The sequence below is a fragment of the Elgaria multicarinata genome, chromosome 16, assembly GCF_023053635.1.
Source record: "Elgaria multicarinata webbii isolate HBS135686 ecotype San Diego chromosome 16, rElgMul1.1.pri, whole genome shotgun sequence".
Classification (NCBI taxonomy): domain Eukaryota; kingdom Metazoa; phylum Chordata; class Lepidosauria; order Squamata; family Anguidae; genus Elgaria; species Elgaria multicarinata.
In genome coordinates, this window is record NC_086186.1 from 11,337,823 (window position 1) to 11,363,243 (window position 25,421).

Genomic DNA, 25,421 nt, shown 5'->3' on the forward strand with positions numbered 1-25,421 from the left:
CTTGTCGCTATTTATTTATTTTATTTATCTATCACATTTCTAATCAGCCCAATAACTAATGTTCTCTGGGCAGATGTCCAACAGTTAAAATACTAAAATGCAATAGAAACGCTTGAAAAAAATAAAACACATGATAATGCAAAATAATGAACAGCACAGGGATTGATAAAACAGCCGTAACAATCTAGAACCAGGGCTCTTAAATGCCTGGGAGAAAAGATCACAATGTGAACCTCCTTGGGGAGTGTGTTCCGTAAGTGGCGGGTCACCACTGAGAAGGCCTCTCTCTCTTGTAGCCACCTGTCTAACCTCCTTTGGCAGAGACACCTGGAGGAGGGCCTCTAAAGATGACCTAAGGCTCTGAGCAGGTACATGTAGGAGGTAATGCTGCCTCATTACCAGGTAGAGGGTAATCTCTTGATCATCTGTCTGAGAACCATTGGCCTCCTTTGAGCTTTTGCCCCAAGTCCTGCTTTAAAACTTGGCAGGAGGGGAGGAAATGGTTTGGGAAAACTGAGAAAAAAGATGTGTCCAAGGTCAACACACTCAATGCATTTTGAGCCAAACCACATCTTTTGCTGGGAATAAACTAAAATGTACTGGACACCATAACATGGTGTTCCTGTCCGTTTCTACCCAAGATGGATTTCTCTGAATAAAACTTTCTTATTCTAGTAAATAATGCCCAGTATGAGCAGTCCTAAAAACTATGTTCTGGGATGTCTTAATACATAGAGAATGACCCTGATCCAAAGAAAGTAAATTGTGTCCCATGCATTAATATAAGAGAACCTAGGTTAATTGCTTGTTCTACTGTTGACTTCAAAATATTTAAGGGCAACTCTGTTCCTCTGTCTTCCTCTCTATTGAGATAGATAGAAAGTGATGTAGGATTAATTCTAGAATCTGCCTTCTGCAAGAGGAAGGGCTCTACTCACGGGAGGACCTTCTACCTGATTTTTGGGGAGCCCATCACAGTTCACCCCATCTCTTGACAATCTGTGAAGCATTTTCAGGGGGCTGGAGGGGCTGACGTACGAAGGAGAGGGTAAAGAAGTCAATTTACACCAGCACAGTTGAGCCAGCTTAAATCTAGATCCAACCTACTAGTGTTAGGATGTTAGTAGTGGGGGGGAGTGCACGTGCACGCATGCGTGTGCATAGATCATAGAATCATAGAATAGTAGAGTTGGAAGGGGCCTATAAGGCCATCTAGTCCAACCCCCTGCACAATGCAGGAATCTACCTTAAAGTATATCTGAAAGATGGCTGTCCAGCTGCATCTTGAAGGCTTCTAGTGTGAGGGAGCCCACGACCTCCCTAGGTCATAGGTTCCATTGCCGTACTGCTTTAACAGGCAGGAAGTTTTTTCTGATGTCCAGCTGGAATCTGGCTTCCTGTAACTTGAGCCCATTATTCCATGTCCTAGATGATATACATACAATCAATCAATTCATGGATAGATAGATAGATAGATAGATAGATAGATAGATAGATAGATAGATAGATAGATATAGATAGATGGGACAAGCTGTGCTGAATCAGACCAAAGGCCTACCTAGTCCAGCACTCTGTTCCCACAGTGGTCAACCAAATACCTGTAAGAAACCTACAAGCAAGACACAATCACAACAGCATCCTTTCCTTGTGTTTCCCAACAACTGGTATTCAGAGGTAAACAGCCTCTTATTGTATACTGGAGGTAATATATAGCCATCATGACTAGTAGCCATTGGTAGCCTTCTCCTCTATGAATGTGTCTAATCCCTTTAAAGCCATCTAAGTCGGTGGCTGTCGTACATCTTGTAGTAACTAATTCCATAGTGCAACCATGCACAGTGTGAAGAAGTCCTTCCTTTTGCCCATCCTGAATCTCCCAACATTCAGCTTCATGAGATGACCCTGGTTTCTAGTATTATGAGAGATGGAGAGAGACATAAAGCAGTGCGTCTACACAGCCTATTCAGATACTAATGGAACTCCTAATTAAGCTTCACATCTACAAATGATGGCAGTATCACAAGACAGAAAATAATATCTGTGTAAAAAGCTTTATATCGCCCAATGAATCGTGATCTCAACATTCAGCTGCATGTAGATAAACATCTATATTCCCTGAAAATATTATATTTATTCAGAGAGATCTGGGGAGCCAGTTTTGTTCAGCCCTATAACATATATGAATAATATAATCAGCAGGGAGAATGTGTGTGGAAATTGCCTCCCTGCTGTGCTTTTATTTCATGCTTGATCTCTATATAAGGAGTGGGCAAACTGCATATGTATGAACAAGTGCTGCTGATTGTCGGCAGCAGGAGAGGAGGTGCCATGGGCCCGGCCCTTACAACACTTTGTTTGGGCGTTGGCCAACAGTGACCAACCTTGGTGCAAACTGATGTGTCTTGGTGCTGTGTGTCTTGTGACCCTCGGGTGCCCTGGTCCACATAAGATCTGAAGAAGCATTCACAGAGTAAGTTGAGATAACTGATGCTGCTAAACCTTGTAATGACTTAGTTTGGAATGCGGATCAGGTCATTAGTGGTGGGTTTCCTCCTTACTGGCTTGTGTCAGATTGGTTCAGGAATAGACCAGACTTTTAGGGTTGCCCATCACTACTTGAGATGGTGTCTTCTCGGCCCGACATTAGTTTGCCTATGTCAGATGTTTTTGAGCTACACGGAAGTGTGCAGGGCAAAAATTTAAGATATAAAATGCAACCCTGCCCTTCATTATCCTTGGACTTGAAGAGCGGCACGTGAGCAAGCATGTAAAGGGCAGCAGCAGTAAAGCATGTAGAACACAGGGGCAGCGATCCAATGCTGAACTCACCATTGGGTTATGGCCAAGAAAACCTGTATCGGTGCCCAGAAAGGGTTGAATAGAAACCAAGCCAAGTCAACAGTGTCATTGCTCATGGGACTTCAAAGAGGAGTGCTAAACTGCGTTCATGGAAACATCATTTTCAGGAATGGAGAAATAATAGTTCCACTCAACTCAGGACTGCAGCTGATGATTTACAGTAGAAATTATGAGAAAGAAGATGAGGACCAAACAGAGCTGCTGACAATGGCGGAGAGGAGATAGACCCCCATAGGATGGGGCCCTCAAAAACGCTGGAGCTGGCAATGGGCCCAATGACATTCCTTGAAGGGTTGTGTGTGTGATGGAAGGGGACCTGCTGCTCCATTTTAGAATGACCTGAGAGGGCTCCTGTTCCATTTTAGAACTATCAGAAGTAGCCAATGGAGGCTGGTAGCTCTGATTTTGCTGGGGCTGTAAATCCATGCAGGGTTTTATCAAAATCAGCCAGAACTCTAAAGGAACTGTTCAAGTGTTGGACCCTACCCCTGAAATACCTTGAAGACCTCCTTTAGAGTTTTGGCTGGTTCTGACTAAAACCCAGAAGCTGAAATCCGAGCCACCAGCCTCCACTGGAAGAAGCAATAACAACAACGCAACTGGGAACTCCATCCAATCGATTCATTTGTTTTTCTTTATATTTTTTTGTTTCCTCCGACCCAATCCACTCCTGTGTCTCTAACCAGACCAGGCCAATCATAGCTCCAAGGATGACCCCACAGTTGCCTAGCAACCCTCTAGCTGTTATGGGAGACCCAAACAAAAGCTCTCCCTCCCAAATTATCCGAAACTGTAAGTGACTTCACTCATGTTGTCATCGTCTCTTCGATGACGCCATGTGGCCGGTTGTAACCTTGTTGCATGAATCTTTCGTGGATCTTTCTATATCTATGCTTTATTTTTATTGGTTCTTCTTCTTTCTCCACCCCTCACCCACCCACCCTCCCGCCTCTCTTCTGGCAGTTGTGCAGTGCCATATTGATGCCCATAGTGGATAGTTTTTGGAGTGCTGATTGGTCAATCTTTTACTAGATGTGGATTTTTTGAGTCCATCAACTCCACTTTGTCCTCCTTTGTATCTTCTTCTACCCCCTTCTCTTTCTGTTGTGACGTGACGATGATGTGCGTGCCCTGTATATTCACTGTGTGTTCACAATGGCTGACTAGGATGGCTGGGGCTGCCTTAAGAAGTCAGGCTCCCACAAGTGTGGTGTAGTGGTTAGAGTGTTGGACTGGGAGCCGGGAGATCCGGATTCTAGTCCCCACTCAGCATGGACGCTTTGGACCAGTCACAGACTCTCAGCCCAACCTACCTCCCAGGGTGGTTGTTGTGAGGATAAAATGGAGAGGCCTGGGTTCCTTGAGGAGGAAAAAAGGCGGGATATAAATGCTATAAAATAAATTTTAAAAAGAAACAGGAGTTTCCATGAGCTCCTATGTTTCCAAAAATCCAAATGGATAGCCCGTACGTTGCTTCCAACGCTTAAAGAAATGCAAGCATCCCCCATAAAAATCTCGAGAACATTAATGTTCATTGCTTGTAGCTTAGTGGAAGCTTTGCATGCAACAGGTCCCAGGTTCAATCTGTGTGGGACTTGTAAAGACAGCCTTGGAGCACCGCTGCCAGTAATCATAGACCATCCGGACTCTAAAGGACGGATGAGCTGACTTGATATAAGGGCAAGCCCCCATCTTCCTAATTTAATGATCTTCAACTAGATAAAAACAGTCAATGCTGACTTTAAACTTGGGAAGCGGAGTGACCGAAGGGAGATGTATGAGTGGGGATCATGCCTGTCCCTGTCTCTTGAGGTGGGCAAGCTCAACCTTTTATGGGACCAGGCCCATTCAGATCTTTAAAAGCTACTCACAGAGGATTTTTGTTTTTTCTCTGAAGCTCATTGATCGGACATGACGACCCTGCGATTGATTCTCTGTTGTGTATTCCAGGATGAAAGAGAACCCCAGCAAGGTTCCCTGTTCTGGCCAGACTCCGGCTAAAATGACCGATCCCTTTGGAAAGCATTCGTCGAGATGGCCAAACGTGTGGCTTGTCTTGATGCAGTTTCCCCCCGAAATATCTTTCCTTCTTTCTTCTTGCACCGAAAAATGCAGTCCTGCCGGTCCTGCCAGAGAAGAGGTTTCATTGGCAGAAGCGGGGAAGCAGGACTGATGTAGCACTCCTGGGGAGAGGGACAGTAGCTCAGGGTTAGAGCATATGCTTAGCAGGCACAAGAGCCCAGGCTCAATGCCTGGCATCTCCAGTTTGGAGAATATATATATATATATATATATATATATATATATATATATATATATATATATATGAATGATACTTGGATTTTACACCATGGGTTAGATCCAGACTTAGAAGAGATCCACTGAAATCCATGGGGCCAGTTAGTCATGACTACTGAGTCCCATGGATTTCAATAGCTCTGCTGTGAGCATGACTAAGTCTCCATCCAACCCAACAGTTCAGAGGTAGTTCCCATGCTTTACATCAGGGTTGTGCAAACCGGCTGCGCAAGCAGGTGCGCCAGGAGTTGCATAAGCAGAATGCACAATGCATTGCACAGGAATTATGTGCAACCAGTTGCATAAGGAGTAGCACAAGCACAATGCAAAACCACTTGTGCCACTGCATTTATGCATACGTAAATTTAGTTGGATTCTTCTCTTGGGCATAGTTCAAAACCTAGTTTCCACTAGTGCAATGTCATTTGTGCTGACAGAATGACACCTTTGGACACTAAATCCCAAATTTGATCCTTGGCATCTCTAGATAAAAATATCAGATAGTAGGTGATGGGGAAGAACCTTCTCTTCCTAAGACCCTGGAGGTGCAGCAACCATAAAGGTGCTGCCAGCCAGAGGTGCTGCCAGCCAGAGAGGTGCTGTCAGCCAGAGGAGATAATACCAGGTTAGATGGACAACAGCTCTGACCTGATGTAAGCCACCTCTTTATGTTCCTAACAGAGTGAAATGCATCAAGAATGGAAGCTGCCCAGGGAACACACTGCCCTGTGTGTCCTTTTTCAAGGGCTGCCTGCCACTATTCCACCCTGGTGTAGGAAAAAATGCAGAGCTGAGTACAGAATACAACTTCTTTCTTTTTCATTAGGTGAACCGAGAAGCGGGTTTCTAGCCCTAGGTATGTAAAGATAGGTTGAAAAGCAGAAATGAAAACTTTGGTTCAATTGTTGAAACCAAAGGGAGGACTCGGTTGGATTGCCCAGGGAATTCAGTGAGAGGATCCATGCTTCCTCGTGACCGGCAGAAGGGAGAATCAGATATGCAAATTAAATAAATACATGCAAATGTCTTTCCTTTACATCATCAAGACACTTTTTTAAAAAAATCTGCTTTTCTGGGTGTCGAGGGTTTTATTTTGTGAACCGCCCAGAGAGTTTCCGCTATTGGGCGGTATAAAAATGTAATAAATAAATAAATTATTTGATTATTTTTTTTAAAGCACAGAATAGACACAGCCCTGGCTAGGCCTTCTTTTGTCTTCTCACGGTAGCGCCTTCTGGGCAACATGCCTCCTTGGTAGCCCCTGATATCGCTCCAACCCGTCTTAACAATCCTTCTCTGTCTTGCAGATTGGAAGCCGTGCGGCGAATGAAGAGTCTTCCCCTTGTGCCACATCCAGACTTGTAACTCTCTTTCTTTGCAACATATCACAGAGGAGGAGGAGGTGGAGGCAGAAGAAGAGGAGGAGGAGGAAGAGGAGGAGGAGGAAAGGTGCACGTGAAAAAGAGAGCCAGTTTGGTTGTCCTTTTTTTTTTTTCCCCTCCCTTCCTTTTTCCTATTTAATTTTGAAATCCGTCTGGGTTTTCGGTCTCTTTAAAGCAAGAGAAAGCAAAGAAGTTGGTTATGACAATACTGGACAAGAGGGAAAAGAGGCGTTGATATTGGCCGACAGGAAACTCCGCAACGGGAAGAAGCTGTCGGAGAAGACTTTTTTAAAAAAACAAAAACCAGATCCCTCGTGGCGAGAGCGGTGGGATTTTGCGAGAGGAAAGTTCGTGGGCACGGAGCCCGCGGGTGGGACCAGCCTCTCTCAATAGCACTTGGTCGATGCTCAAGATTTCGGAAGAGGGGGCCAAACAGATCTAAACCAAAGCCGGTGGGTTTGGACCGGGCCTATATGTTACACCTGGGGAACATTTTGTTTTGATTTGTTTTGTTTTTAAAGGGGAAAGAAAAAAGGGGGGAGGGGGGATTTCCACTTCTGTTTGGGAAAAGAAAAAGAAATCACTTGCTAAGAGGATGTTGAACTTAACAGAAGATATATATATAAATAGGTCTATATATCTATATCCCACGGATCAGGAGGTGGGGGGTTTCCGTCCCACTTTGTCACCCGGTCCGGGGAGATTGGATTAACTTCTTTCAAAGTCATATCATTCCTTAGAGTTTAGGGACCAAAGGACTATTGCTTTTTTAATATATATATATAAATTAATTAATTTAAAAAAGAAAAGAAAAAAAGAAACTCAAAGAGGTTTTAAAAAAAAAAGCAAACAAGCAAGCAAACAAACAAAAAAAAAGGCTTCATGTCAAAGCTGCAAGTCGTCTCCGAGGGAAGCAAACCAGGCAGATGTCGCTTTTTGGGCAGTGTAGTGCACACTGGTGTCCTTGTGGCCGCATTGAACACTGGAGGGTTAAGTGAGAAGAGAAATTGGCAATTGGGGGTGATCTCTCTCCTCCTCCTCCTCCTCCTCCTCCTCCTCCTCCTCTCTTCAGATAGAAACTTTTGGGGAGCTTTGAGAAGATGGGGAAGGAGGAAGGTAACTGAAGCCCCTGAACTGTTTCTCCAATGCCTTGAAAGTTGATGTCAACCAGTGCGAGAAGAGACATGGAACCATCATTATTTCATAGGAAGCAGTGTTATACAGAGCTGAGCCATTGGTTCGCCTAGCCACTGGTTGGCTGTGGATCTCCAGAGTTTCAGTTGGAGGTCTTTCTCAGCCCTACCTGGAGATGCGTGCAGAGACGGCTCTATATGGGGGGCAAATGGAACGGTGGCCCTCTGCCTTTTTGCCACCCACTTGTGCTAAAGAAATCCCCCCCCCACAACCAAGTACATTTGCTCCAATGCACGCCATGCAGCTGCCGATGGCCACGCGTGGTCTTCTCCTGCCTGCCTTCGACAATCTCAGCAGAAACATTGAGTGTCTGCCCCACCAGCTCCAGGGTGCACCAGCCAACACTGGATGCCTGGGAATAAAACCTGGATCCTTTGGCATGTAAAGCACGTGCTCTGCGCAAACTTAGAAAGGTTTGTGCAGAATTTAGGGGTGTGCAAATTAGCTGAAGTTGAGTTTGCCGGAGTCCTCTGAATTCTATCTCAAAGCTTTGTGGGGGTTTATTGAAAGGGGGTTGCATGGAAAATCCATGCATGTGTTTCCAAATGTGTGCATCCATCATGCGCATTTTTGAAATATAGGCATTCTTCTCCCCTGATTAAAGCATCTTTGTGCACATTTTTGAAATGTACTCATTTTAAAATGTATGCATTTTTTTAAATGTACACATGCTGTTGAATGCTTATTTTTGTGTGTGGGTCTGCAAATCACATTGCAAGCTTGGAAATGCATGGACTTGGACCGAAGATTGTGTCTGAGTCTGTGTTCGGTCTAGAAGATGCAAAACCCTGATAAAAACAAACCAAAACGAATTTCTCATACGTCCCTACTCAGAAGTGAGCCTACTGAGTTCAACGAGGTTTACTCCCATGTAAACATGCGTAGGATTGGAGCCTTATTCTGCCTTCAGGGTCAGCCCAGTCTTCCCCCAACTTGCCCCAAGAGAAAAATAGGGCACAATTTTGATCAGCTGCTGAGACTATCCACTGTTTAAGAACATAACAGCCATGGTGGATCAGATGAAGGGGGTCACAGTTTCTTCCCCAAATCCAGGAACTTTTCAGGTTGTTGTTGTTTTTAAAATAATAATGTGTAAATAGCCATTTGTGCAAATTATGTGAATTTTGGTCATAATTTGCGCAAATCGCATGAATCGGGACCACAATTTGGCAAATTGGTTTTTTGCACAACTTTTTGAGCTGAAGTCCAGGGGGCTTCCTCCAACACGCCTCTTTCAGCCGTATGCAAATGCCTCCATATTCAAACACCGCCTCTTTAACTTCCAAGCAAGTGCCCTCTAGGGAGGCAGCTCTTCACCTACACCTCTGGTTTCAGTCGGTCCCAGATCAGTCCTGGAGCGATGCTCCTTTTTTCCGGCCGAGTCTAGTATGTCCAGGACAATCCTGAATCTTGCCCCCTACAGGGAGCTCTCTGTGGGTCCTGGCCCTCACCTGCCTGACTTGACCCTTGCCTTGCTTCCCATGGATACTCTCATGCGCTTCAGCCTCAGAACAGGAGATGCTTCAGCATCAGTACTGTAATGAGGGACGTCTCGCTCCCCTTCACATCAGTGACTCTATTACAGCTTTCTCCCCTAGCTGGCTCTCTCCAGTAGGCTTGGACTGCACTATCTGTCAGCCCCAGGCAGAGCGACCAGTAGCCACAGGTGATGGGAGCTGTAGTCCAACACACTGGACAGCATCAGATTGCAGTAGACCGCGCGTTGTAGATCTTTGTAGGAGATCTCTTTCTATGTCTCTCCTTGCACTGGTGTAATCTCAGCCAAATGTTATATTACTTTCAAGGATCAGAAGAGGAGAAGGAGGAGGAGGAATGGAGAGGGAGGGGCAAACAGGATGAAGGAAGTGCCAAATAAGAGTGAAAGAAGGTCAAGGTACGTGAAGGATCTGGATTCGTCTCGACGTCCTTCATGGTTCACATTCCCTAATGCGGTCGCTTGGCCACTGGAGTTCTCCTTTCCTTTTCTCTTCTCCTTTCTTTTACTTCTCTCTCTCTCTCTCTGTCTCTCTTTTAATTTTTGTGCTTCATTGTTACATTTCCTAGTGGTTTAGAACAGAATGCTTTTTGTAGAGTGGTTAACGTTTAACATAGAAGAGCCCTCCCACTTCAAACAAACAAAAGCTTAAAAAAAAAAGACAATCGACTTTAGTGACCTTGTGGAAGTGACTTTTTTTTAAAAAAAATGAAAAGAAAAAGAAAGGCAAAACAAAATGGTGTGTGTGTGTGTGTGTCTGTGTGTGTGTGTGTGTGTACACACACACACACACACACAGAGACACACACAGACACACACAAGATACAGAGTCCTAAATTGGAGGAGGGGTGGCATGAACCGTATGAAATAGCAGGAGGGGGGGGAACGGGCTGCAGGTGGGCTACTGGAATTGAGTCCAGAGGTTTCGGTTGCCGGTACGGAAAGGACAAGCGAAAATGAAGAGCATGGGACGTCAGGGACAGACACACTCAAGGTCAACCGGCCCAAGCAATCCTGTGACCCGTTTCCGTGTGGTCAGAAGCAGAACAAAAATGGCCGCGTTCTCACAAGCCTCCGTTGGAAAGCTGGACTGTGCGGGTCGTGCCGAGGAAGAGGGACATGGGTTGTGGCAAGATCTCGGCGATTATTGAGTTCTAGGAACCGTTCTGTATAAAGGCTCTAAGCTGCCAGAGTGACTCGGCTTCCTGTGCTTTGACCGGAGGGGATTTCCTGACCTGCGTGGTTGTCTTCGACGTAACAAGTTAGCCGGCGAGGCCGAGAACCAGATCGCTTTGGGCAGCGGGGTGGGCGGGGGAACGTCTCGCTTATTTTTCTCCTTTCTGAACCTGCTGAGGTTGCTTCCATCTCCCATCTGTCGTTAGGGATTCACTTCTGTCCTGTAGACAACTCTATCATTTCTCCCTTGAGCATAGCAGCCCATCAGCGCTCCAGTTGTAACTGTCATGGCTCCCCACCCCACTCGGGAAGGAACTCTGAGAACTTCCGCTGGGCAAGGGATGCTGGGAGTTGTGTTAGAAGGCTGAGATGGAGGGCGCAACGTAATTTCCCTTTAATGCAGATGCAAATAAGGGAAGGTGCGTAGGTCCCAGGCACGTTGCAGCTCTTAGCATCGTCCTGGGGCAAGAATGAGACAGACTCTTTTTCATCAGCACCGGGAAAGGGCTATCAAAGCATTGCTACATATGCAGTAGTTGGTGCTGTTGTCTATGGGAGTCTGCTGTGCATTCTGATATCGCCTGCCGCCTCCCTTTGCTTTGCAACATCCCGGCGTGCAGCCACAGATCTGTGCAAGGGCCAGCCGCATGCAGGCTGTCCTGCCATCACTCCGGAGATCCCTCCGAGCCGTTTCCTGGTGCTCCATTTGATTTCTGGAATAGAGGCAGAGTATCCCGCTCCTATGGGGCAACCAACGCTGATCCACACAGGCAGCGCAGCGAGGTAATAAAATCCTGGATGGTGAACTAGAACAGGGATGTTGTACCTCAGGTTCAGAGGTCAAATCCGACCCAGTAGGGATTCCAATCCAGCCCTCCACAGTTCCCCAAATGACCACACCCTTTCCTCTGGCCCCACCCACTGCTTTCCCCCATGTGCCCAACTGTTTGGTGGCTTCCTGACTTTTGTGCAGTTTCCCCCCCTATTGGGTGGGTTCACACAACACGCTAACCCACTGTCAGTGGTTGAGCATGTGGGTTGTTTGTTGAAACGTGCATGAGCATCTTGTTCAATCCCAGGACATCCCCAGGGTGGGGTTGCTAACCATGCAGTATGGTTTATTTTTCTTCAACATTCCACCTTGAGAACCCATGGTTGGTTGGTTGGTTGGTTGTTCAGGGTGCTTAACAAGCCCCCCTGTGCATGGTGAACAAGCCATCCTGCGGAAAATGTCCTCGGTTCAGACAGCACCCTAACCACCAGTTGAACAAACAAGCCACAGTTTAGCAACAACCCATACTCAACCACTGAGTCTGGGTTAGTGTGCGGTGTGAACCCAACCATTTTAGAGGTTGAACTGCCTTTCTTAAGGCTGAGTTACTGGGAGTAAGAGCTTTAAGCTACAATATTTGGGGTGTGCTCCTTTTATCTTTGACCTCACCCACCCCTGGAATGCAGCCCCCTAGCAGTGAAAGAGATTCAAGAGGTGACGGGGTGCCTTTGGGGGAGGTTTCCCCATACAAAATTCATAGGAACATGGAAATTGCCTTAGACATACTTTGTGTTTACCTAGCCCAGTGTTCACTTTGTCTGACAGCATCTGTCTCAGTCGACGCCTGATCTTTTTCGACTGGACATGCTGGGTATTGAACCTGGAACCTCGTTAGTCAGGACTCACCTAAACCCCACCGATTTCAAGTTTGATTCAATCTGGGTCCAACCCATTAGCTAGCACATCAGGGGGAAAGGTGGCACTCAGCCTACTCCCTGCTACGCTGGATGTCGACTTGCCAGCAATCTGGAGGAGGCTGGGTTGTCTTACAAAGGGGAGCGTGCAAAAATGGGATCCCCCCCACCATTTTAAAATGATACAGTCCGCTCTATCACCTTGGGACTCTGGCACCTCATTCAGCCAAATGTGTAGGACCAGGTTTAAGACGTCTGTGGATCCAAACACAGCATCCAAGCCTGTTGGCCCATCAATGAAGTAAATCAGCCACTTAATGCTAGATTAACTAAGCCACAGATCTCTGAACGTGCAGGGCGGTCCGAGCCAGCTGCAGGGTTTTGAGAGCTCTTGGATGAGGCTGCTTCAATGGGCCACCTTCCACAGTGGCCTTCTCACGAGCTGCTCTTGCTGACATCCTCTTCCTCATCATGGCTCCCACTTGCTTGCTTGGCAGGCAGAGAGCCAGGGAGCAAAGGGACCGCGGAATCTCCTGCTGGTCCTCCTTGGCACCACCGATGTCTGAGCCAGAGTGAGAGGCAGGGGAACGAGCAGGTGGCAATGGTGAAGAGAAGAAGCAATTCCAGGGGAGGGAGGGAGGGAGGGAGGGAGGGAGGCGGCCTTTGCTAAGGGCCCCCTCCTGGCATGCGGGCCCTCAGGAGGTGCCCGACCACGTCTACTCTTGGCGCTGGCCCTAATGGGGATAAGAAAGGGCTTCCGGAGGCAAGGACAGTGCACCCTCTCTACTGTAAAGGCAAAAAGAAGGGCTGGAGATGCATGTCCCACATCTGGAATTCCACTGTAACTATCAGGGTTGAGGGGAGCAGTGACTAACACCCCCAAACCACTGCACTGGGCCTCAAAGTCATCCTTACTCTACTTTACCTTTGATATTTTTCTAATACGCCTGTGAGCAAAAACTTGTTTCAGATGCTAGTTTGTGGTGGTGGTGGTGGTGGTGGTGGTGGTGTGGGTGTGGGTGTGGGTGTGGGTGTGGGTGTGTACGTGTGCATTTCACTCTTCTGGCAGCCCTAATATAAACCAGCTCACCCAGTTTTGTCGCTGGAGATCCATGGCGATGATGTTCATCTCAGCCTTAAGGCAAAACTGAACATTCCCACTTTAAATGTGACAAAGCAGCGACACCCGGTTTTGCCAGGCTTGAAACATAGGAAGCTGCCTTGTACTGAGTCTAGCCCAGTATTGACAACACTGACTGGCAGCGGCAGCAACTACGCAGTTTCAGGTGGGATTCTTGTCTTGGCCCTTGGAGAAGCCAGAGACTCCGTATCCAACGCACGTGCTCTGTCACACTGAGCTACAGCCCCTCCCCAAGACTCATGTCCACCCACCAAAGAACTGTGGAGTTTGTCGCTTTCAAAAGGAAGTTGAGAAGTGCAGGCCCATCGCTTATGATGCCAGAAATCAGACGCCGCGTTGTGGCTATTTATTTTATGTATTGCATTTTTTTTAAAGCCACCCAATAACAAATGTTTTCTGGGTGGCTAAAAGGATCCAGGAATATAGCTAAAGGTCTGTTCTGGAAATGCACCAACCCCGGAGGAACAGTCAGTGCCATAGCACACCTGCTTTGCATTCTAAAAGTCCCTGATGCGTTCCCCAGCATCTCCAGGTAGGACAAGGGAGGAATCCAGCTTAAAACCCCGGAGAACTGCTGCTGCCAGTCAGTGCCGACAATACTGGACTAAATGGACTGACTCAGTACAAGGCAGCTTCCCATCTTCCTATGTATGGTTGCCAGATTGCAACCCAGAGAACACACCTGTAATTTGTAAATTTCCTGAAGCAAAGGAAAGTAATGCCAGCATTTCACCTCCCGCTCCATTCCTCCACCACTGCTTTCAGCCTTCCCTGGCTGTTGTAGCCAGCAGCACTGCAGTTTACTCCACCACGGGTAATGAGGAAGGGTGAGCAAAGAGGTACGCTGGAGGCACAGTGGCTGTGACCATCTACATCACAGCCCTTGAAGAGAGAGTCAAGACAGTTAGATTTCTTTCTTTCTTTCTTTCTTGTGCACAATTTTGGACTGCCCTTAATGCACAATGGATGCCAGGGCAGTGCACATACTCTCTTTAGAACTAAAACAAAATAATAAGCATATTACAAAAAAAAAATAACAAACCAATGTGGGGGGGAGGATTCCAGCAAACCAAAGGATTCAATTAAAATGCCTGAGCAAAGAAAAATGTCTTGATCTGGTGCTGAAAAGAAGAGTCAACACCCGCTGTGCCTCCTTTGGAGGAGGGGGCATTTAAAAACCAGGGTGCCAACACAGAGAAGGCCCTCCCTTTTTGTAAATGCATCCTGAGCTTCTCGCAACAGTGGGACTTGGAGAAGGGCCTCCTCTCTCAATCTTCATGAATGGGCGGGATGATATGGGAGAAGCCATTGGCTATTGCTGCAACTGGAGGGAACATCGATGCCCATGTTGCTGAGTAATCCAGGCAGAAGGTCCGTGGTTATGTTCACTGCAGTAAGGGCTTGGGAAGCCATAAGAAGAGAAGGCTGACATGATAGCACTCTTCAAATACTGGAAAGGTTGTCACGCGGAGGAGGGCCAGGATCTCTTCTCGATCCTCCCAGAGTGCAGGACACGGAATAACGGGCTCAAGTTAAAGGAAGCCAGATTCCAGCTGGACATCAGGAAAAACTTCCTGATTGTTAGAGCAGTATAACAATGGAAACCATGACCTAGGGAGGTCGTGGGCTCTCCCACCCTAGAAGCATTCAAGATGCAGCTGGACAAGCATCTGTTGGGGATGCTTTAGGGTAGATTCCTGCACTGAGCAGGGGATTGGACTCAATGGCCTTCGAGGCCCCTTCCAACTCTACTGTTCTATGATTCTGAGCCACTTCAGCACCACCGTGCCTTTTATGCCCTGCAGCTTCTAGCTATCCCTGTTCCACCTGGCACATGAGGGTCACAACCTCTAGTAAGAGGGGCCAGCTTCTGTGTCCGAAGCAACTGACATTTCCTCCCGAAGTGAAGCATTCATTTTCCCCCTCCACTTCTACCACCTCCACAGTGCATTGCTGCAGCTAGCCAATCATGTTTCTCTTTGCCTCTTGGGCTCCACCCCCACCACAGCTAATTGGCTGATTGCTCCTGTCTTCTCCCCCGTCTTTCACAAGCTACCTTACAGCTGACAAGTATTAAGTCTTCTGACTCCCCAACTCCTGAAGTCTCCTCTGGTAGCCCAGATCACAGCAGCCAGGCCACAGCTACTTTGCCCACACTACAAGGCAAAGTTAGAAGGCCCTCCTGAGAGGGAGCAGCTACTGCAAAAGCAGAGGTTGCATTCGGACAACACAATAGTCAATGGTGGGTTAATAGTCAACTACAGAGTTGATCAGCTGGTGCGGTTTTGGCCACTCTTGCCTGGGAACTCTGTAGCCAGCCAAGATAGTCCGCTCAACCCTGGAAAATAGTCCACAGAACCCGATAGACAACACACTATCCAACAATTGTGCAAATAGTCAACTGCAGAGTGTTCGTTATCCCCGTTGGTTATTTTGAGGACATAGTCAACTGTGGAGTGGTTTTTGCACAACAGACAACACAATAACCAACCATTGACTATTTAACCAATGGTTGACTACTTAAACCACCACTGACTATTGTGTTGTCCGAACGCAGCCAGGGAGAGAGAGAGAGAAATAGATGTGAAGAGCCACGCATGAGGTGAAGAACACTGGCATATAGACCCATTAAAATCAATGGGAATTAATTGTGATTTACTTGCTCCATGATTTCAATGGGTCTACTTTAAGCACCACTAAGTTTGGATACAATCCCAGGACATAGATGTAATTTGGGGGGGGGGGGGTTCATGGTGGTGGGACTTCTCTATACCTGTGATCAGGATGGATCAGAAAGAGCTATGATCAGCAAAGACCTGGAGATATTTCCTTAAGAGAAGATGTCAAAATGAGGTGGGATGGAGAAACATGTTCTCTGCTCAGCAGTTATCTCAGGTGGTGGTGGTGGTGGCCTTCAATCACCCTCACCTTTGGCTACAGGCAGTTGAGTTGCAAGGGATGAAGAGTTCCTTCAACACCACCAACAAAAGTCCAGGAAATCACTTGCTATTTGGGCAGGCACAAAGTACTGCTGTCTATTCTTAAGTATGACTATGTCTGGATCCAACCCAGTCCCATCACTGTTTTAGCTACAGCCATGGGGGACCTGGGGAAGATCTCTTTCCGAATCATTCAAGAGGAACTATGGTTGCCCATGCAAGGAGCGTGGATAAGCAGCCGTGGCGATATGTTGAGAGGCCTCCTTTTGGTACTGGCTGGTACTATTGGGAGTTGCATCCTGACAACATGTGGAGGGCCATGAGTTGCCCACCCCTGCTTTAAAACCTCAGCAATGACCAAGAGGAAGGAGAAGGGATAGGAACTCATTTTAATCTCATCCGATCCATAGGCCTGCCAATACGAGGGGACCAGTGCTTGGCGTTATCCACAAAGCATTGTTAAAAGCCACAGATAACATTCTTTTCAAGTTTCAAAGAGGGAGTATGAGGATGATGGACACGGGACCTCCTGCAGGATGGAGAGAGTCCATTTGCACTACTTAGAGATGTAAGACAAGAGAGCGAAGCTGTTATGGCATCTCCCCATTGGCCCTAACCTAACCATGCCCATCTTGGGCCTTCTCCAAGGCCCGCCATCTCATTGGCTGCTGCTGTCATAGCTACCGCCAGCTCCCATTGAGCACAAATAGCCTACAGCAGCGACTGCCATCTTTTAAGGGCTACCTTTTTGCTACCATAGTCTATTGCTACCTTGGAAGGGATGTGCAGGGTGGAAAGACTGCAGGAACGTTCTGACTGCAAAGCTACCTCTAACGTCAAAGCCATCCTGTCCCTTCCTTCTCACTCAGCCATGCTCCGATCCTCGCTTCGAAGTTTGCCATCCATAGTTTCCTGGAACCATCCATTTTCGTGATGGGGAGTTTTCAAAGAAGATTTGAGTGGGGGATGTCTTGCTTTTGTATCAGTACAGTTCCTCTCCTTGGGTATGAGTTTGGGACGACCATGATACCTAGTTCCTGATTATGATTGAGGGTTTTGAGGGGGGGGGAGGTTTAGATGCTTTAAATGGCAGGAAACTATGCGCCCATAAAAAAAAAAACTGTATGGGAAGTGCCTGATGTGTTTATGGAGGCAATCATCTTTCATTGAGCGAGAGTCCTTCAGTTGATTCAAAAGGCAGCATTTGGGGTCTGGGACTCAAAGACTGTTTTGCTGTACACCCACTGTCGAAAAGAGTGTCTTCCCATTGCCACTTACTCACAAGAGACATCTCTCATATTTCCCAGGGCTTTGGAATTGATCCTCTGAGTCAGAGAGTGATGTTCCCCAGAGAGCCCTTCCCCAAATTAGGTACTGGTGGTTGAAACCCAGTTGCCAACTCCTGATGACTGATATGGGTGTAGAAAAACAACAGTGCATGGATGGGTTCTTCTGGTCTGGTGCAATGGTACCAACCTCAGAATGAGAAAGAAAGCAACTGACGAATGCCCTTCCATCCTACTGCTCTTGAAGGAACTGGGAGCCATGTCCACCTTGAGACCACCATGGATGATCCATTCGTCATGTTAATCTTTTCACTGTTTCCTGAGAAACAAGAGTCAAAGAGCAAAATGAGCACTGCACCCCAGAAAACTGATTCGAGCTTGGGAGTCTTTCTGTCCTCTAACTCCTTGGGCTTTGCGTTGGCCTTGGGACCAAAAGATGGCCCAAACACAGCCATAGTCTTTCTCCATAGCCAAACGTACGGTGCGTGTACAAATGCTATACACACTGCAAAGAGGGAAAGTGCTTCTTGTCATACCTGGGGCATCACAGATGGGTCGTCCATAGGTCATCCGCCCCAAATGGAGCACCGCCAAAAGGCACAAGTTAAAGCCTGTCAAGACATGTCCAACGTCTCATGTTCACACAGTGGCTTTTGGTAGCCATCGCATCCACACATGTGGACGGGTTACACAGAAGGTCAGTCCTTGACGGCATTTAATAATCAAAAACAACGACACTATTAAAATCAGGTTGTTCTGTTCCATCCCCACCACAGCTTCAAAGTGGTGATTTCAGCAAGAGGTCAGCAGCTACCTTTTCCCAAAAAAAGTATGCACCTAGCAAAAGCAAGGTGGGGCAAAAGAAATGGGGGGGGGAGCTGTTGAGAGGTAAGTATTGCCCAGAAAGACATGGAATATCTACACAAGGGTTGAGGAAGAAGCTCCATTCCACCTCAAATCAAGGCCCAAGGCATGTGGACAAAAGCTATGGGTGACCCCCTGAATGACGACTTTCCTTCCTGGAAAGATTAAGAGCCATCCAAAAGCTTAGACCCATCCAAAAGCTTAGACCCTTTGCTCTAATAAACCCATCCTGGCCAGTGAGTCCAGATGTTCATGTAGATTGATGTAGGGTGACCCCTTGTGCCCAGCTGAGGGTACCAAGAGGATGAAGTTCACTGGCCACTCAGCATCCGTTTCCTTTTGCCACCAAGTCCCCCTATTGGATGGCTATTCGGAGGGGAGTCCTCCCACCTTGCCACCCTCCCCTTTCCCCTATGGGCTTTCTGTTTCTGTCATTCCAAAAGGAGTACTGACTCCCAAGGGCGGGGGGGGGAGCAGTTTTGGCATTCCAGAGGGTTATGATTCTTTTGACTGATCCTTTCTATGATTTCTTGTAGTATAATAAAGAAAGACGAATGGACATTGTTATCTCTGTAGCTCTGTAGTTAATGATATTCTGCTTAGACTGAAATAAAGCACAGTCCAGTGGGGATTTTGCCCGGGTTGTTGATGCGTGAGTTTGTTATTCAGAGTCATCCTCCCAACTTCAAGCCCTGTTGATGGGAGGGAGGGGCTCCCAGTAAAAAGACCCACTTGAATCCTTGCTCTGGCTGTTTGTTTTGCTGGGCAAAATGGAAGCACGAATCCCATAGACTCTCATTCGTGGTGGCTCCCAATGTCTCAAAAGGGACTGAAGTGTAATATCGCCCTCTCTATGGCTCAAATCCTATCCACTGGATGTTGAGGCGGGTGCTTGCAGGATCCACGCATAAGAACCCTAATCAGGGCTGGCCCTACCATGAGGCAGAGTGAGGTGGTCACCTCAGACGGCAGATGCCTGGAGGTGGCAGCAAAGTGTTGGGAGGAGAGAGCCGTGACCCCTGCTCTACACCCCCCCTAAGCTACCCGGCTGCCTTCCATTGCGTTGGAGGATACTGCACCATTGTCCATGTCAAAGAAAGATTCAACTGCCAGTCCAGTTGGCTTTTGTAGGAGAGGGCACCATCTTGTATTTGACCTCAGGCAGCAAAATGTCTTGGGCCAGCCCTGATCATAATGGTGATGCAACTGGTCCCCTTGCGCCTATGCTAGGAGATGCAGTTGGCCCTGGTGGGGCTTGTACTGCCATTCTGAGCAAATGACACAGCTCCTTCGTCCCCCGTTGCATCTGGTCAGACTAGCTCCACACCATAGCCCCTCGGACCCTTTGGTGGCTTTGTGGCACTCTCCATCTCCACTGCATGGGCCGCTTTTTAAATCCCTTTTTTGGATGCTCCCAGTCAAAGCTCAAAGTAAAGGAGGCAACAGGCACGTCTCAGAAAGTTTAAAGACAATGCTTCGCTTTCCATACATAGATCATAGGAGTCTGTTTTATCCTGATTCACACCTAGCTCAGTATTGGGTGAGGAACCTCTAGCTTGTAGGCCGGCTGTGACCCTGAAGGGATCGTTTTCCAGCTGCCTTCCTCTGCAGCAATTGGGATTGGGGAAAGTCCCCCACTGGAGCCAATGGAAGGCTTTTTTTTTTAAAAAAAAAAAAGTCTCATTGTTGCACAGGGTACAGTTTTTGGTCCAATAAGGGCCAGATTAAGACATGCTGAGGCCCCAGGCCATATCAAAATTCACAGGCCCCATACCATAAAAATAAGGAGAAAAAAAGTGCATTACGTTATAATTGGAAGGGTAACGAAAGGGTGCCACCCAGCATTGCGAAGTGCTTGTATTTAAACACTGTTGGACAGCTTTCTCTGAAGATATGTATAAAAGCACTAATAAAGTAAGTTGAATTGAACTTCTTTTAAACTGGCTCTAGTCTGTGCTTATTGTCTCCAATACTAAATGCTGTGTTGCCATGCTTTCTGTATATATAAAGCAACTCTGCTGTGGAAGTCACACCAGACTTTCCAACTTATTCAAGCCAAAGCAACTTCATCTTTGTTCTCTTACATCTCAGTTGTCTCCAACATAGTTAGAGGCCCCTCATAATGCGTCGTGGCTTACTTGGCTTGTTCCTAACTTTGGCACTGGGTTCGAGGTCTGCCGTGTGAATAGAATAGAATAGAATAGAATAGAATAGTTGGAAGAGGCCTACAAGGCCATCGAGTCCAACCCCCTGCTCAATGCAGGAATCCACCCTAAAGCATCCCTGACAGATGGTGATCCAGCTGCCTCTTGAAGGCCTCTAGTGTGGGAAAGCCCACAACCTCCCTAGGTAACTGATTCCATTGTCGTACTGCTCTAACCATCAGGAAGTTTTTCCTGATGTCCAGCCGGAATCTGGCTTCCTTTAACTTGAGCCTGTTATTCCGTGTCCTGCACTCTGGGAGGATCGAGAAGAGATCCGGGCCCTCCTCTGTGTGTGACAACCTTTTAAGTATTTGAAGAGTGCTATCATGTCTCCCCTCAATCTTCTCTTCTCCAGGCTAAACAGGCCCAGTTCTTTCAGTCTCTCTTCATAGGGCTTCATTCCAGTTGCCTGGCTTTAAAGCAGCAGGGTTGTTGTTGTTTTTCTTTGCACGATGTCAATCAATGTTATTGTTATTAATAATCATTAACAATGAATAATGATATGTTTTATGGGGCCTTATTACGAATTGTGAATTTCCACCTCAACCTTAGCTAAGAGACAATTCTGAACTGCTCTAGAGGTCAACGCTGCCTAAGGTATTTTGTATATAGTCAGGATATAAATTGAATAATAAATATATAAATAGCTAGCAAATGAACCGCACCTGGGTGACCTTTGAGGGCAGTTGGGCTTCTGTGTCATGCCCATTGAGATCAAGTAGGTTAGCAGAAGGCAATGTGGTGGGAAAGAGCCACAGCCATGTTTATTTAGCCGCTCCGGCCTGGTCTCCTGCAGCATCAGGCTCGTCTTCAGCAGGAAAAGAAAAAGGCAAGACCAACGCACCCTGGGGTCGTCTTTTCAAGAGAGCATCGTCCAATGGCAGTCCATCGCAAGGATGCGTGGCATGACCCTCTGTCGGTCCAACGATCCTTCACTCCACCCAAAGGTTCATGGATACATTGCAAATGGATGCCAGCACCATTTACTGCAGCACCTCCCCTACAAGGGAAGGTTACAACCGCTGGGATCATTTAACTTGGAAAAACACAGAAGAAGAAAAGGGGAGTCCTGCTGGTCACCACCGAGTGACCTTCTGGGAGAGTACCAGGGTGATGTTTGCAGGGTGGGGTGGGGATACACCTTCTCCATGGCCCCATCAAACTGGGTACCAGCCCTGCCTCTTTGCCTTCATGCAATTCTGCATCTCTAAGAGGCTCGTTGTATCATAGGAAGCTGCTTTATACTAGGTCAGAGTGTTGTCTGCTACTCCGTAGGCCCTAGGTCACCACCGACGGAGGCTGGAGGCTCTTCTTTCAGTAGGGCTGTTGAATCCACTCTGGGTTTCAGCCAGAACCAGTCAGGACTATCCAAAGTGCTGAAACCTATCCCCAACTCCTTTAGAGTTCTGATTGAAACTCAAGAGCAGATTCACAGCCTCTCGGAAGTAGGAGCCACCAAACTCTATTGAACACCACCAGGCATCACCAAGGGGCTGCTATGATCCACTATTGACACGGACACCTGCTTGGTCCTCTATTCCAGATCCCTGGCAGCCAGAGGCCTGGGCACCATCTTAGTTTTCCCAGAATGCAATGCCCCAGAAGTTCCATCATTCTCATTGCTTGCTTGCAGTCCCCTTGAACAGGAGATGCCAGGGACCAAACCCTGGCCCATCCAGCACCCAAGGACAGTGTTCTGTATTTGCAGCTCTCTTGGTTTTGACACAGTGACATGGGTGACCCCTTCAGCTGAAGGCAGGTTGGCCCTCAAGTATAAGGGGTCTTTCTTTCACACAGATGGCTCAGGAAAGAAGGAGGGTAACAGGGATATAAAATATGGCCCATCAAAAGAATTGACCCAGACAGAAGAACTCCCGTGATCCAAAGCTGCGGTCATCGTGAAACTGAGGTGTGCACCAGAGGTCTGGGAAACTCAGGGAGCGCCTGCAGCACACGCAAATGATGCACATGTCCCAGGAGAAAGGAAAGGCGGGGAACATGAATTAGTGCGCAGCCCTGCTGAGCTACCCAAAAGAAGAGGGGAGCCTTAACGCCTGCCGCCCTCACTCACGCACAGCGCTTTTGCAGGTACAAGAAGCGGCGGCGGCTTCTTTTTTTTAAAGAGAATTTTAATAAGCTAAAACCATTTGCTCACTTGCACACTTTTTGTTTTTGCGAGGAGGGGGGGTATTTTTGCTCATTTTCACCATTAAAAATGTCGTCGCTGTGAAGGCAGGAGTGCAAAGCCAGCCACCCCACCTGTCCATGGGAATTGGTCCAAGTGCAGCCCCTCGGAGTGTCTCTGTATACTCTGCATACGGGTGGGGTGGGGTGCGGCAGCTGCTGCTGCCACCACCCCCAGAGGCGTTGCTGAGGCCTTGGCTGCCCCTTTGCCCCCTCCCTCCCTCCCCCACGGGTCTCAGTCCTCAACCAGCCAGGGTGATCATCGCTTCGGACGCCAGCCTCAGACGCCTGGCTCCCGTCTGCCCTGGCGGGGGCAGGGGCAGCGCTGGCACGTGCTGAAGGAAAGAGGGGGGGTCCTCCACCCCCTCAGTTTGTATAGACCTGAGTGCCAATCACACGCATGATCTCCTTCTGGATTTTAGGGTCCTGAGTATTGATGTTGGCATCTCCGACTTGGCCGTCTTCATACCTGCAGGGAAGTGAGAAGCCGTGTGTCAGGTGGGCCTCCTTCCTCCATACCTTTCGAAACGGCCAACTCCCAAGCCTACCCCACTGGGATGGGCAACGGCAGCAGGGCCAGCATCAAAGGTCGGCATGGTTGGGCACCTGCCGAGGTCCCGTGTTCCGGCAGGGGCCCACTGACAAAAGCTCCCTGGAGTTGCTCCTCTACGTCATCGCTGCCACCTGCCGCTTGTTCCAGCCCAGAAAACGGTGGTGGACAGAAGGAGGAGCAGTGAATGCCAGCGCTTGCTTGCTCACTGGCTCTCTGCCCGGCAAACAAGCCAGTGGTTGATGAGGAAGAGGTGGAGCAAATAGCAGCTGGTGACAATGACAAGGAGAACTCGCCGAGTATTATTATTATTATTATTATTATTATTATTATTATTATTACTATTATTACTATTATTACTATTATTACTATTATTACTATTTACATTTGTATACTATCCCACAGCCGAGGCTCTCTGGGCGGTTTACATAGGATAAAAACACTTCAAAACGAACTACAAAAAATTAAAAGCACAAAAACATACAAAAACAAACCCAAGCTCATTACACATTGCTAAATGCCTGGGAGAAGAAAAAAGTCTTTACCTGGGCCGGATCTACACTAGTCTTATAACATTGCTAGTGTCCCTTTCTAACGTGGTTCTCTGTATCGGTTCTCTGTAACTGTAGCGTTACTGCAGGGCACATTGTTAAATCCTTTCCTTGCTGGGTTGCTCCGCCCACTGCCTGCCTCATTCCTAGCTAGCAGTGCAGGGCAAGTCATAAGCACACACAAATCCCTCCCTCCTAAAACATCTTAACACAAGTCCCAGGGAATTGCCTGAATGCACAAGAGCCAGCCACTTTGTTGAAGCTAAGCAGGGTTGGGTCTGGTCAGAATTTGGATGGGAAACCAAATTGAAAAGTTTTAGCAGCAGCCGCGTTTAAGCCCCGCTGGTCATGAGTTTTGGGCTTTGGACCCTTGTTAATTTTCCTGCAGGGAGCTACAGCTCCTTTGCAAAGAGGGGGGAAATGTTTTTTAAAAAATCATAAAAAATCAACCGATGACCCAATTTGATTCAAATTTTAAGGCAGGATGCATGGGAGTACTTCACAATAAAAGCAGATTCTAAGGTGGAAAACTTTTGAGTCCTTTGCATACAATTGTCAGTGACTGCACAGTATAAGGCTGGTGTGATTTATCTGCTGTAGCAGATAAGATAGCAAACAGGGCGAAGGAAGGAGAACAGGAAGTGGGCGGAGCAAACTCAGCAACTCTGGGTTGCGAGAGGAGAATTACCGGTAGGACAAGGCACATGAATCTGCAGCCACGCTGGAACTAAGAAACAGAACCTGTAAGTATGACTCATTTACAACGCTGGAGACCCAGGGTCACGTGACGCTATGCGTCACAGTAACCCATTCAAAGCGTTAGAATAACACCAGTGTAGATTCCCACCTGGTGCCGAAAAGATAACAATGTCGGCACCAGGTGGGCCTTATCAGGGAGCTTGTTCCACAGTTGGGGGGCCACCACAGAAAAGGTCCTCTCTCTTGTGGCCATCCTCCGAGCTTCCCTCGGAGCAGGCACCTGGAGGAGGACCTTGGATGTTGAGCACAGTGCACGGATAGGTTCATGTCAAGAAAGGCGTTCCATCAGGTATTGTGGTCTTTAAGGCTTTATAGGTTAAAAACAGCACCTTGAATCGGGCTCAGAAACATACAGGCAGCCATTGCAAGCAGGCCAGAGTGGGTCTTATATGCTTGAACCTTCTGGTCCCTATTATCATTCAGGCCGCTGCATTTTGCACAAGCTGCAGCTTCCAAACCGTCTTCAAAGGCAGCCCCACATAGAGTACATTGCAGTAGACTCACCGAGAGAAGGAACCCATTAAGGGTGTCTTGCCAAGGACCTTCAACAAACTGCAGCTGGCGCTGGTTGGCACTGCACTATTCCGCAACCAGAAGAGCTCCCCCATCACCCAGTCCCTCCCCAAGATGTGGGGTTACTCACACAAAGAAAAAGCGGGTGCAGACATGGTCCGACACGGGGCAAACCCAGATGTTGCCGTGCTTCTGGAGATCCTTCGACGTGATCACTGCCAGTGAGGAAGGAGTCGACAAAGCAGCAATCAGGACACTGCACACCCGTGCCAATATCATTCATGAAGCGGGATGACCAGATATTTTGGAGCGAAGGCCCCAAGATGCGACCTCAGCCTTC

General features: G+C 47.6%; 2 protein-coding genes across 6 annotated transcripts in view; one reads left to right on the forward strand and one right to left on the reverse strand.

Annotated features, from left to right (window-relative positions):
* Positions 1–6,575, forward strand: part of CELF6 (CUGBP Elav-like family member 6) — a 141,435-nt gene extending 134,860 nt beyond the window's left edge. For all 5 annotated transcript variants that reach the window (XM_063142244.1, XM_063142246.1, XM_063142245.1 and 2 more), the window contains one exon: positions 6,465–6,575. The gene's annotated coding sequence lies outside the window, so the exon portion shown is untranslated. The remainder of the gene's footprint in view (positions 1–6,464) is intronic.
* A 16,461-nt stretch (positions 6,576–23,036) lies between these two features.
* PARP6 (poly(ADP-ribose) polymerase family member 6) overlaps positions 23,037–25,421 on the reverse strand; it is a 35,747-nt gene continuing 33,362 nt past the window's right edge. Inside the window, exons 21-22 of the mRNA XM_063142238.1 lie at positions 25,212–25,296; positions 23,037–23,177 (exon numbers count right to left, since the gene is read on the reverse strand). Coding sequence (XP_062998308.1) covers positions 23,075–23,177; positions 25,212–25,296 — 188 coding nt within the window. The 3' untranslated portion in view covers positions 23,037–23,074. The remainder of the gene's footprint in view (positions 23,178–25,211; positions 25,297–25,421) is intronic.